This window comes from Anguilla rostrata, chromosome 2 (genome assembly GCF_018555375.3).
Source record: "Anguilla rostrata isolate EN2019 chromosome 2, ASM1855537v3, whole genome shotgun sequence".
NCBI lineage: Eukaryota > Metazoa > Chordata > Actinopteri > Anguilliformes > Anguillidae > Anguilla > Anguilla rostrata.
In genome coordinates this window covers 63,324,353-63,337,785 of record NC_057934.1, presented here as the reverse complement: position 1 = coordinate 63,337,785, position 13,433 = coordinate 63,324,353, and the positions used below count along the sequence as shown (strand labels likewise).

Here is a 13,433-nt window from a genome sequence, read left to right as displayed (position 1 = left end):
GCAGCAGGGATACAAAAATCAAGCGTGTGTTTGATTTATTAAAGAGCAAGTTTATGAAGCATCAGTTGAAGGAGCAGCCCAAACATTGGTGTCAGTTGTTGCTTGTGCATCAGACGCTGAGGTGTTAATCCATGTAGCCACATTGAGAAGCTTTTGAAATGTTGTTTGGAATGGAAACAAGACTCGACAAGCCAGCTTCCGTTGTGACTTTCAGCTTAGTAAACTATGGCTGGGGATAGAGCGTTTTTTTTCAAGACGGTAATTAAAGGATTTTGTTTGCATTTCAAGTTTCAATAGTAGATTTTCAGTTTCTTTTTTTCTTTTTCAGTTTTTCAGTTGAGAGGGTGAGACGAGGCTGATGATGGCATCTAAACCAGTGTAACAGGCTCTTTACAGATGGGTGCATCAAATGTGACCAATCATCAACCAAATTTCAGATGTACTGTATATGCATATGTACATTACTAGTTGGCCTCCCTGGATTAAATGTTGCTGGAAGGAAATGTTAAGTGTGAGCTAGTGTGAGTATTCACATGGGCACTTATGCACTCTTTATCTTCATGTAAGTGATGAATATCCTTCTTCATGGACAAGGGGGCGGATTGATATCATTTGTTCTCTCGTCTGATTGGGTATTTGGTTACTTTAATATAAACACATCGTTAAAAATAAAAAAATTCTCCCCAAATTCAAAGTCCAGTTGAAAACTACGGACCCTGCCGCACACTCCTACGCCTCTACCCAGAGCTGCGGCTGCTGGGAAAAAAACCACCACCTGCGCAGCTGCAGTTACTGTGCTGGAGCTGATGCGCAGCTGATGCAGCAGGAGCGCACAGATCACTGGCACCAGGGGCATCTGGTATATTCCAAAAAAAGGCTGGTGTGGGTGCAAGCTCTATTCCCCCCCATCCCTAGAGTAAAACCCCCGATTCAACAAGGCAGCGCCCAGTCTGAATTGACCTCGATTAGTGGAAAGAAACCGAATCGGGTGCTTTAGTGTGGGCCTAATAAAAAGGTGGCACCCGCACTGGCCCTTCTCAGATGGGTTTATACACCACTGCTTTAGAGGAATGAGGTGGGGGGTGCAGTGCCTGCAGAAAGTCACTCCTCCCTGGATGACACTACCCAATTATGTGTTGCATTGTGGCATACGTCCATGATTAGACAAGAAGCAGACCCGTCCTTGCACGGAGGACACAGGCCTCGGCCTTGGCTTTTCTGCGAGTCTATAGAGACGCACTGAGCCACGTGTGATCTTCTGTGCGATTCCAGAAAAGACCAGTGACGGCACTGCAAACATAAAATGACTTAAGAATCTGGGCTGATTCAGCTCCACCAGCAGTGTTACTCCAGACCCAAAGCAGAGCCACTAGACATCCGAAGTAAGTACTGTGCTCCTTAATTAGTCTGGCAAAAACAGACCTGGTTTATTGGCAAGAAAGCTACCGGAATGTAATGCGTGAGTTGGATATGCTATGTTCAGAGGTCGGTTTTGCCAGTGTTTTTTTTTGTTTTGTTTTTCTTCCTGTTTAACAATCCGTGTTAAAAAGCCAAGGTTACTGCAAAACTGACCCACCAAAAAAAGTTCTCAGAACCTGGAATTATGCCTCAGTGTTTCAGAATTATGTGACAGCTGGATCAGGCCAGGCCATGCAGCCTTTCCAACTGTGACTATATATAAATCTTTATTACGGCAGTAGTGAGGACCAGCCCAATCTTAGAGGAGAGGGTGTAACCGCGGTAGAATTAAGCCACAAAAACCTACGGAATGCTTATTGTGTGTGTGTTGGCACAGAGGTAGGCCCCTTGGGGTGGAGACATGGAGAGCTAGAGAACAAACAGAAAATTTAAGCTTTTTTTTTTTTTTTTGGTAAACAGAATTGTTTCGGAATAAGTGGGGGCAAAAGGAGGGCTAGGAAAGCCTGCCACGACGATGTGTTTTTATTCTATTGGTGGGGATTACATTTTTTAAATCTCCTTTATTATCAAATGTAATCCTAATCTGTAATACTTGGTTTAATACTGAAAAGAATCATAGCTATATAAAAGCCCCAGATTGAAAGGAAAGGTTGCATTTTGTGATTAAGAGATTATGTTGATTTTCTGTTGCGTTATGAATGATAAGTGAACAGTGGGGTATTATGTATTTTTCATGATGTGTGCAGGTAGTTTAAGATTCCTTGGCCTACAGTTTATATTTTAACAACTCTAATTTTATTAAAATAATGACGTTTTTGATTCACTGACTGGGGATGTACTTAAAATTAATCTGTGTGTGACTCGTACACATTTGAATTGCTACACTCTAATATGCTTACATTATTTTAAGATCTGTTTACAGTCTTGTATTTGGGGTAGAACTGTGTGGAAGCAGAGTTACTTGTAGGCAAGGACATGTCTTTTGGAGCGGTGTTCATTTCCTCAGTAGTCACATAGTAAGTAGATTGTTCTGTTAACTTATAATGTTAGTAACTGTAGGATTGTTATCACCCATAAGTACAGACAACAAAGCTCGAGTGTCAATAAAAGCAATTCAAGTCGTGCTGATCCAGGACCCCACAGACGCTACGTAAAATTACACAGTGATTGGCAGACAGGCAGGTGGTGTGAATGTGTGTTTACTTATTCAGTGTTAGTGTGATGTAAATTCTAAGTAGGATGGCGTTTGTAAGTACAGTAAGTGAGCCACAGAATTGCGCAGAGCTGCGCAGAGTTGTGCAGAACTGCGCAGGGCCTTGCAGAGCCGCACAGAGCCGCACAGAGCCGTGTGTTTACCCCGCCTGTCTGCACAGGCCTGGGCGGGACGCGGGATGGGCGCGCGGCGGCTCGGACCTTGTAATTAGCGGCAGCGGCGGGGCCAGCGTGTGGTCGCAGTGACGCGGCGCAGGCTTTGGCAGGATGTGGTCGGGCCCCGCATACCGACGCAGGAATCCGGACGCCCCCTCCACCGGAGCCGGGGCGCAGCAGCACCGACAGCGCCATTAAATGGCGACGCTGCTTACCCACTGACTGAGTGGCTCCACTTTAAACGGCAATGAGGACCTGGCGGGGGGGGGTTCGCCAAAATAGTTTCACCCCCTAGCTCAAGATGAATATGGCCAGAACCAGGCTGGGTTTGGCAGGCTGATTTCCACCCCGCAGTCCTCCTTGTTGACAGGCACATTAGGGTTCTCCACCCTCCTCCGGCTGTTACCTACGGCTGTGCTACAGAAACTTCCAGAGTCCGTTATTCCACAGCATCCATTCACTGGGCCACATCAAGTTTCACAGGCCGGCAGAGACAAGAGCCTGTCCAGGTGGGCTACTGCAGATATCACCCAAACATATGTGGGCTACAGCTGCTTTAAGGCTATAAATGGACTGCAACAGACATTCCGTTAACAACGAATGAATTACGAGTTTCTCATACATTGATAGGCAGTTGACCAATGACGGTTAGGGATATGGCTTTTGAGGGGCAGGTGCTCAAAGTGAAAAGAAAAGGGCACACCGACCTGAAAAAACACCCAGGTATTGTGAAATGAATTAATTAAATTTAATGGCAGCAACAATAATAATACAAATTATGTATGTGTATGTTTTTTTTTAAATCAAAGGGGGCACACTGGGCATTTGGAGCGGCAAAAGGGGCAGGTGCGTGGGCGCCCGATCCGGGAGGTAGAGCAGAATCGCTGGATGCGTGACCTGATGACTGGCGCTGATGGTCCAGAGGAGCTCTGAAATAGATAGCTTATCAGCAGAGCCTCCAGGCCTCTGTTCTCACAGCTGAACGCTCGCTGGCATTTAAAAATTTAAAAAGCCCTGATGTGTCAAATGAGACCGCCAGCACTGACCCGAAAGCATTAAATTAAATATGAAAATTATGCCTCTGGGTCAAATTATCCAACAGAGGATATGAACAGCGGTATATTAATTGTAGATAGGTACAAAGCGCTTGTAAAAACAGAAATGCATGGCTGAAATAAGATCAGGTCAGTGTCTGATCTCAGCAGTGGAGCTTGACTCAACCCAATTATTGCTTCCCAAGGTTTCATCAGTGAGTCAGTATATTTAATTACAACATATTCCACATACATTATGAAAATGTATGCATTATTCACATACAGTATATATATATATTTTTATTTCAGATATAAAAAATTGCACATTTATTGAATCAAATACAATAGTAGCACCTATAGACAAACAAGACTTAAGCACCAGTATTGGAAACTAAAATATAAACGACAACAAAAAAAATAATCCTTCAGAGAATTATTTAAAGTAACCTTTTGGCCCTTAAACTGTGGACATTCCACAAATAATGATATACTAATGCTTAAGGCATTTCAACGTCCCATAATCCCTTGTTGCAACCCCGTGTTGATATCCTGTTTCTGTTCACTCTTGTTCTTCAGTCTTGTTTATGACTATGATTTCATTTAGCTTTTTAGTTGCCAAAAAAATACTGTCTGGGCTCACCGAGCAACCGGAAAAGCAAACGAGGCCAACTTGTCTTGTCTTTTCTGCTCTTTGTTTGCTCATTGAGGTGAGCGTAACTGCACCATAACTCATTGTCTTCTACTTTATCGAAGCGTATCGGATCCGAGATCAAGCCTGCCAGCTGTTGTTTTCACCTGAGGCTGCAGCTCTTAGCCAAAACCACAACTCTGCACTTCCACCGGCAGCCATAAACTCTTGGCTTAATAGACTCTGCCTCTACCTCTTTTTGCTTATGCTACACTCGCAGTTCACTTTGCTACCGAGTTTTAGCAGCTGACTCCGTTTGCCCAAGTCCTAACATGCCTTCGGTCTCACTGATGTTTGTGTTGGCGATGCTAAAACAGAGCCATAAAATCCCCACTTCCACTGAGACGGCCAAGAAAGTGTCAACCCCACAACCCCGCGCGCCGCTCACAGTTTAACCAGGCGCTAACATCAGAGGATCCTTGCGAGGATGTCGGTCCTCATTTGCTGTTCTTTGGCTCCACCTTCTGCATTTGTTTCCAAGGGCTGGCGTGAACGACAAACTAGGCAATAACTAAGGAACACAACCGGGCCATCAAGTAATTACTAAAATTTACCGGTTGGGATAAATTTTAACGTTCCTCTCTGTCTCTTTCTCTCTCTTCACTTCTCCCCCAACTCCGTCATAGACCAACAGTGGTGAGGTCTGGTTTCATTTAGAGAGAACCAGCACACATCCTTGACTTCCTGTTTCAAATCTGTTTAGAAAGCAGCCCCCCAGCCATCTGTGGCTTTCTGAGTGCAGATGGGTTGTTTGGGCCTGAGGTTGACTGAGAAGTTCTCCACCCTATCAGGGGATCCCCTGCTTTTGAAATGCAGCCCCACTATGCATCTGTCCATAACTAACATCAGAGTATCTTGATTTTAGGGCCCATTCATTTGCTCAGAAACCATTTTGTTGAACAGACAATGCAATTTTTAAAAGACTTCCCCTAAAAATGATTTTTTTAAAAGGCTACCTCATATTGTAATGACAAACTTTGAGATACTGCATATGTGCATTGCCTTTTAGAACTACTGTTAATCGCTTCTTACGTCATTATGGTTTGGAAAGCTTTAGGCAGTGTAATGTACTGAAGGATTTTATGAATGTTTTCTGTCAGTTCAGACAAATGTCATAAACAGTGGCATAGAGTCTGTTCAAAAATCTTTTTTAAAAGAACCTTTTTACAGCTGTAAATATAACCGGCACTTTTACCACATCCTGTCACAGAGTTCTCTTCCAACACCTTCACCTTGCCGGGGACGATTTGAGAAACACAACGTATCCTTTCTACTTTCGGTCAATCTTTCTGTTCCCCCAGCGGTGCTCCTTCCATTTAAGGATTGTTTCACTTCAGGTTCAAAGAAGGGTTTTTAAGGAGAAGCCATGGAGATGAATACTGTTCTTTGGGGATTAGTCATGGAACCTTTTAACTGTAGGCAGCTGCAGAAATGGTTTCAAACTTGGCAAACCGATCCCTGTAGAATACTGCAGATCCAGTACAGCACCTTGCTTTTTTTGTAATGTTCTAAAAAAATATATATAGAAAAAATTATTGCTGTTGTCGTTAAGGGAGCACCAAAATATCATAGGTTTTGTGAGGATATCAACATGAGCCTGTGGCCCCTTCAGTGCAGACCTGCAGCACCAATATATCTTTAAAACCAGGTCAACTGTACCATTGTAAACACCTGCACAGCCCCCCCTCCCCAACCAAAATGTTCAAATTTGCACTGTATTAATTAATTTCCATGTAAATAAAAAAATAAGAATCAGTTTAGTAAAACAAGTCATTTTCAGACTTGTACAGTTTTAGGACTTGAAAACCCTTCAAGGTCTCAGGCTCGCATTTACTTGCTTGTTTATTCAGCTGATTTACTGGTTTATTTTACTTTTCCATTAATTCAGTGGCTTCTGTTAAATCTTTTTTTTTTTAAATTGGGTATTCAAGAGCCCTACGTAAGAGGACCTCTATTAGGGGTTAGAAGTAGGGGCTGGCAGCTGGGTAGTGGAGTCTGGGGTCTACTCCACGTTGGGCTTGATGAGGTAGCCGTTGAAGGTGATGTAGACGTCCACGTCGTCGCTGTAGACGGCGTTCTCCCGCTCGCGCTTGTACAGGCGGACCCACACCTCGTCGTTCTGCTCCAGGGACAGCATGATGCTCTGGCTCTGCATGATGCTGCGCTCGCTGGGCTGGGCGTACAGGATCACCTTCTCCTGGTCGTTCTGCATGATGTGCATGTAGGTCTCCTTGAAGTTCCAGGTGTGGATGTTGACGTTGAAGAAGTAGACGCCCGGGACGTAGCAGTAGAACTTGCCCTTGAACATGTTGAAGTGCTCGTGGAGGTTGACGAAGACCGTGTCGAAGACCAGCGCCTGGTAGTACTCCACGCTGTGCAGGGCCTTCCGTCGGCCCACGGAGAAGGCCGAGTGCTGGGTTTTGCAGGGGTCTCCAGGGGGACCAGCCTGGCCCTTGCCTCCTTTGGGACCCATGGGGCCAGGGGCCCCTGGGGACCCCTCGATTCCAGCTTTCCCTGGTGTCCCCTTGTCCCCCCTGTCACCTTTGTCCCCTACAAGAAAAAGAAACAATCATGAGAACATGGAGAGCTTTCAGTCCCTGTAGACTATGAATAAGAATCTGTAGTCCTCGTAACCTCTGACCCAGCTGGATCATGGGTATTTGTACAATTAGCAAAGGCTCAGTGCTTCATATGAAATGAAGACGGGTGACCTGACTTTTCCGCACAAATGATTTTCGCACAGATACTGGTATAAACAAAGTAAATACAGTTACCAAACAAGAGTGCAGAATTTCTCAGCCCAGTTAGTTCCTGAATACTGCTTAAAATTTAAAGCACGCTGCATCTGGAAACAACATTTATCCAATCAAGAGTCGAGCGATCCCGGGTACAGTATTCAAGGGCAGGCAAATGCTGAGTGCTCATTACTGCAGTAAACATTACACTGGGAGCCCACATACAGGGTGTTCCCTAAAACCGGTTGGTACAGCTGCTCTGAGCTCACGGCACATGTGCCTCTGCTTGCTGGGGTACATACTTTGCTGTTTGTTATACCACAGCCCAGCGAGTCGCTATACTTATCCAACGCCCCGCCTCGGTCATGTTACTGCCACATAAGCAAGTTCTCTGCCAGGTTACTGCGCTGAGAGTGCAGCACGGACCGGTATGGATTCACAACAACTTAAAATGCGGGATTAGATTTCTTTTTTTTCATCCCCTTACAACCCACCCCCCTACCCCCACCCCCGCCCCCCCCCCCCCACCCCACAAAACACATTATAGCCGCAAAACACAGTGGTCTCATTTAGCTTGAGGAAGAACAGTTTTAACCAGTGAATCACACTCCTGACCCTTTTTTTTCCCCCAGTAGAATCTCAGGGAGGCTTGCAGTTGGACGACTGAAGTGGAATTTCCCAAGTCTCCCAGTGTCCGAGGCCTCGAGACGAAACAGCGGGAGGGAATTTCGTGGGACTGGGGCTCAGGCGCTGTACACGTGTACACATCGCAGCTGACCTCCGTGCTACAGGGGGATCTGCTGTGGGAGTCTCTTTTTTTGTTTGTCTACGCCCCTGTTTCATTCCAACACAATATCTCAATATCCAACCGCCTCAGATATTGGAGAGAAGGAACCCGCGACACGCGTCCACAAGTGGAGCTCATGCAGGGAAACTGAGGGCTGGCGGGCGGCTGGCGGGCGGCTCGCGGACTGCGAGTGAGAGCTGGGCGCAGCGGACGTCCACGGGGGCGGACGTACCTTTGAGGATGGTCATGTTGATGAAGGTTCGGACTTCGGGCACCCGCTGGGGAGGGGCAGTGCGGGTAGAGGCGCCCTCCGGTGGCTCGAGATGGTCACAGCAGCGCCTGCAGATCCTGGGAGGGGCCTTGGAAGGGGAGGCGGAGGCGACCAAGGGGAGGAGCAGCACCAGGGGCAGGATCCCTCCAAACATGACTACAGCTGGGGGCCCAGAGGGGGGAGGATTTAGTCACCAGTTCGAGGACAGCAGCCGACTGGACGGTCCTAACAAACTTCCGCTCTGAGGTCACAGAGCCTGAGCTTGCACTCAATTCAAGTTCAAGTTTATTTGACTTTGCACAAACAGATACTGATGGATCAGCAAACAAGGGAACCTTAAATAAGCAGCCAAGGGGGAACCGCAGTGAAGCTGAGGTGTGGATCCCTGGAAAATCAACTGGGACATACATTACTTCCATTGTCCAGCCCAACAAATGTCCGCATTTCTTATACTGAATTCCCAGCCAATATCTCTGGTTTAAATTTCACGCTCAAGGCTTTTATAGAAACACGCTGATTGTTCCCTGAATAGAGCTTTCACCGGCAGAACTGGCGGGCTTGACGACTGGCTGGTCTAGGTGGAAGCTTAACTTAACTCGAGCGGAGAAAGCTGACGTTCGCTTGATTTTCCTAAACGTGCTGAGCACAAGAAGGTGCCAGGCGCTCCAGCTCGGGGGCTCGGGGGGGGGGGGGTCGTGTGAACCGACACGGCCTCCACCGAGCGAGACAACTGTAAATGGTAAATGGACTGCATTTATATAGCGCTTTTATCCAAAGCGCTTTACAATTGATGCCTCTCACTCACCAGAGCAGTTAGGGGTTAGGTGTCTTGCTCAGGGACACTTCGACACGCCCAGGGCGGGGATCGAACCGGCAACCCTCCGACTGCCAGACAGCCGTTCTTATGTCCTGAGCTATGTCGCCCCATCTGTCGGTGTTGTCTTTGGCTGCGGTTTGAACCGCGCTCCTGCTGTCCCCTCCGCTCATCATACGTGCAGCTACATCAGCTTGTGGTGCAGCCAACAAGCCAAATGCACAGAGAGAGGGTGTCAAAATGGAATCCCACCAGCCCACCCACAGCCGTACCCAGAAATAATCACTGTTCACATGTCTCTCTCACTGGAAGTACAGTATGGCAATGATAGAAACTTCTGTCATGCTAACTTTATAGCTGTTAAATGCCTTGGCAACATGAACACAGACATATTATGTCAAAAACCTCAAAAATGTTTTCCCATTTTTGCTTCTGAGTTGACAAACTCAATTAGCTAGTAACAAGCTAGTTAGCATACAGAAGCACAACAGTATGTCATCACCTTTTCTTTGAGGGGGGGTTTGGAATTAATCAAGACTTCACTAGCTACACACTTAACATGTAAGCACTTTTTGTGGATTGACAATTCTAAAATAATGATAAGGCTGGCTGGAGAACCATACGACGCCTGTCCTCTCCTGATATACTTCACTCCAAGCACAGGTCTAATCTCTGTGTTAACATTGTCTGGAGAAGGTGCAGTACTGCTACATCCTCAGAATGTAGCCAGTGATGGAGAAGAGTGAAATCGGACTTAAATGTGCATAACTGCTCACATCTGGAGGAATTACATGGAGCAGCAACAGGAAAGCACTTTTCTCGCTCAGTCCTGGGGCTCCCTGAATGGGGCCCATTTTCATCGAAATCTGTGAAACGCAGCTTAGTTTGCCCTGGAAAATCCGTCTCTCTCCTGTAGTATGCAAATGTGTATGTGTATTATGTGCTCAACCCAGCCTCCAACCTTCGCCAATCCCTGTGTAAATACACAGCACAGAACAGAGCCAGGTGCAATGCTTCAACACGCCAGGGTCACACCGCCCTCTCCGGAACCTACTCGCACATGGACTTCATCAAATTTGAAAATGCGGGTCTTATTATCCCGACACGTACGTCACAAGGCGCGTTTCGGACTTTTACGAGTTCCGCTGACTCTTAATTGCGCTGCCGCGCCGCTTTGGCGCGCCGGCTGGCGTGGTGGCTGCGGCTTTCAGCTGTGCAGCGGCCCCGATCGGCACACCGACCCCCCCCCCCCTCCCACAGACCGCCTATTAATCAGTTTGTGCCTGAGCGCAGCACACACTGTTCTGGTTCCCCCCCCCCACGGAGAAGCACCCCGCTGGCCCATTCGGGGCAAACCAGGCCAGGCCCACCGAGCGTAGCGTGAGGTGCCGTTACGAAGCGATCACAGACAGACCCCAGGACATTCACTTGTGTGTCCCTGCGTTTTTCCTTTCCCGGAAGGACAACAGCATAACAAAAAAGATTTAGATGTCCGATTTCTTCACCGCACAAAGAACCTCTTGTGCCTGACTAGAATGCTGATTTGCTCAACGTTCTGTGCCTGACATATGGTGGGTGCTCAAAAATAAAGGAATAAATAAAACAAAATGTTTTGGCACGTGTTTCACAGGGCTGAAGACACATCCTTAGCTTTCAAACAGCGAGTCTATTTTAGATTTAGCCATTCAAAACACACCATGATCACAAGAACAGGCCATTCAGCTCGTCTATTCTCACCGTGTACCAGTTCAGCTGGTAAACATGAAACTGCAGTGCTGGTGCACATACAAGGTGTATATCTTTTATTGGTGTTAAATGCATCCTGACCACCCGAACAGAAGTACTTGTGAACAGTATGGCAACAAATACAATGCAGAAGTTGATATGAGTAGCAGAGAACATGATGACATTAAGGTAAAACAATAAATGAAGGAATGTTGCAATGTGGGTTAAACCAGACACAATGCATAAATTTATTTAAAAAATGTGCAGTTTAGAGCTGAATACACACTGAAGCTGTTTTTGTTTTTCTCTTCAGCACATTACTGTACATAAAGAGGAACAGTGGGCAACCCAACAATAAGTTCTACTGTGCTTAAGTTATAAGTGTATACGCTTACCCTGGATATGTATTTTAGCTTGTGACTAAAAGTTTGAGTTAAAAAAATGGTTCTGCTGGTTCTTGATACCATGTGGCATAGATACATAGTATTCTTGCAATTCACTGGCTTTAACAGCTAGCAGACCAGCAGGAGTTCCACAGATCTATGCGCAAACGAACTGTACAATAATATTCTCAGGCCATGTCTATACTGGAGATGGGAGATTATTTTTTTTAAAAACATATATATATATTTTAAGCATTTTACTACCACTAACTGACATTTACTGGCCATGTTTCCCATTTCAGGGCTAAATTATGGCTCCTCTTTTTATGATACACATGCTAAATGTTGAAACTTGGACACTGGACAATAATGAATCTTTCAAAACTATCCCAAGGAGGAAATCCTTATTGTTTATTGGATCTAAAGAAATGTTAACCTCAAATTGTGATGAACTGCACCCACGTTTCAAATGAACGCTTTGTAATCATGTGAATAGAAGTTGGCAGGCATTGGTTGTTTGTATACTGTACTCTTATTTAGTTTTCTAATAGTTTTTAGGCATACCTTTGAGTCCTACGTAAGGATGGAGTAATGCCTTAATAGACACAAGAGAACAAAATAACTCTTAAGCTAACTGAAACGGACTACCATGAGGCGTACGACGTCAAATTCCAGGCTAGAGGCAACATAGCTTGTGATAGCTTGCCATCCTGTTAGTCATCATAAAAATGTATTAATGTTCATGTTCTTATTTTTATGGACCTTCAAATACATTTCTCCACTTGGACGCTTTTCCTCCCACACCACGTTGCGGATTACTAACTGAGATGCACCACTGGTGAATTTGAAAGCATATGATTAATGTTTTCTTTTTGCCCATGGAGGCTCAATTTCTAATTTTAATGTGATTTCCACCGTAAAGAGGAAAGCAAATCGCATTTAAAGTTGTGGGCTTTAAGAAGACTACATCATACTTGAAAGTCATAATGTCCAACTGACAGCTCTTAATCCAGTGGAAGTTATTAATCACAATGTTGGAACATAATCAAATTTGAAATATATTTTCTAAAATGTAGACCAGGGATTGCATTAGGCCTTTTAGAAACAGCAGGAAAATGTGGCTGCAACTTGCTGAAAGTTTATCCTATTAATTGATCGCTGTGGACTAACCTGTGGTGTATTCTATTTTTTACCCCCAAACGTTTTACATAATTGCACCTGGCCAAAATTGCATTATTTAGCATAACGACTGCAAGCAAAAAGAAAGGAAAAGAAAATGTGCATGCACATCTCGTTTGAGGGCACAATCACAGAGCAACTGCTAAGACAGTGTTGCATCATTTTAAGACTTAACCCTTCAAAACCCGTATCCCATGTGGCGCGCACTGGTGAAATTGTCCCTTCAAAACTTGACACTCAGTTAATTTACGGTAACACGAGAGCACTGACCTACAGCGTGGCATGCACGAGCCCAAATGTAGTCGCGCCGCGAAGCTATAGCCGAACAACTAACGGGTTGTGAAGTTTGCAGCTATAAATATAAGAAATTAACCCACTATTTTCCACAAAAATGTGGCTTTCTTTTTTGCATTAGAGGCATTCATAAAACAATTATTTTCATGGCATCGTAAAACATTCAGTCTGACGGATTATATCAATTTAAATGGTTCAGTGTTTCCCACGTCCTGCATAAGTGATGGCGTGGCACTGTCTTGATGTAAACGATAACGCTATGAGCTGAGTGTAAATAATGTTTGCTCGGTAGACTGCAAATCTGGAATCCACTCACCTCTTTGCAGCGGTCCTGCAACTGCAGTCGTGTCGATCAGCTGTGAAGAGGGAGGGAAGAAAGAGAAAATACTTCCCTCCGCCTCTCTCTCTCTCAAGTTTTTCTCTCTCTCTCTCTCTGTTGCTTTCTTAGCAGCAACCGCCTTACACGCGCGCGCGCGCGCGCACGCACGCACACACACGCATAATGCAATGCTTAATAAATTAACAGGTTTTATCTGGTGTGCGTTTTGCTGGTGTGTGCTTTCGCAACATTTTCTACAGCCGAATAGCCTACCTATGCATTTTTGGTGATCAAGTGACAGTTATCACCTATTTACTTATATAAAAACAGGTTTTGTTATTTCACTGGCATCCATGTCACAGTTTTAATATTTAAATGCCTAGAATAATACTTTTCGGCGATATGTGTGCCCGTTTC

The 13,433-nt window shown here is 45.3% G+C and overlaps 1 protein-coding gene across 1 annotated transcript; it reads right to left on the bottom strand.

Annotated features, from left to right (window-relative positions):
- Window positions 1–4,028: 4,028 nt before the first annotated feature.
- c1qtnf6b (C1q and TNF related 6b) lies at window positions 4,029–13,433 on the bottom strand. Its single transcript, XM_064323741.1, has 3 exons — window positions 13,014–13,433; window positions 8,264–8,464; window positions 4,029–7,059 (listed from the first exon to the last, which is right to left on the bottom strand). Exons 2-3 carry the CDS (start codon window positions 8,454–8,456, stop codon window positions 6,512–6,514), a joined length of 741 nt encoding a protein of 246 aa, XP_064179811.1. The 5' UTR covers window positions 8,457–8,464; window positions 13,014–13,433; the 3' UTR covers window positions 4,029–6,511.

What these genes read in the sequence shown, in the direction of transcription:
- c1qtnf6b (XM_064323741.1), bottom strand. Translation starts at nt 8,456, where the DNA reads ATGTTTGGAGGGATCCTGCCCCTGGTGCTGCTCCTCCCCTTGGTCGCC. An exon ending in CAACATGACCATCCTCAAAG is followed by an intron (nt 7,060 to 8,263) that starts GTACGTCCGCCC and finishes TTTTTCTTGTAG; the next exon opens with GGGACAAAGGTGACAGGGGG.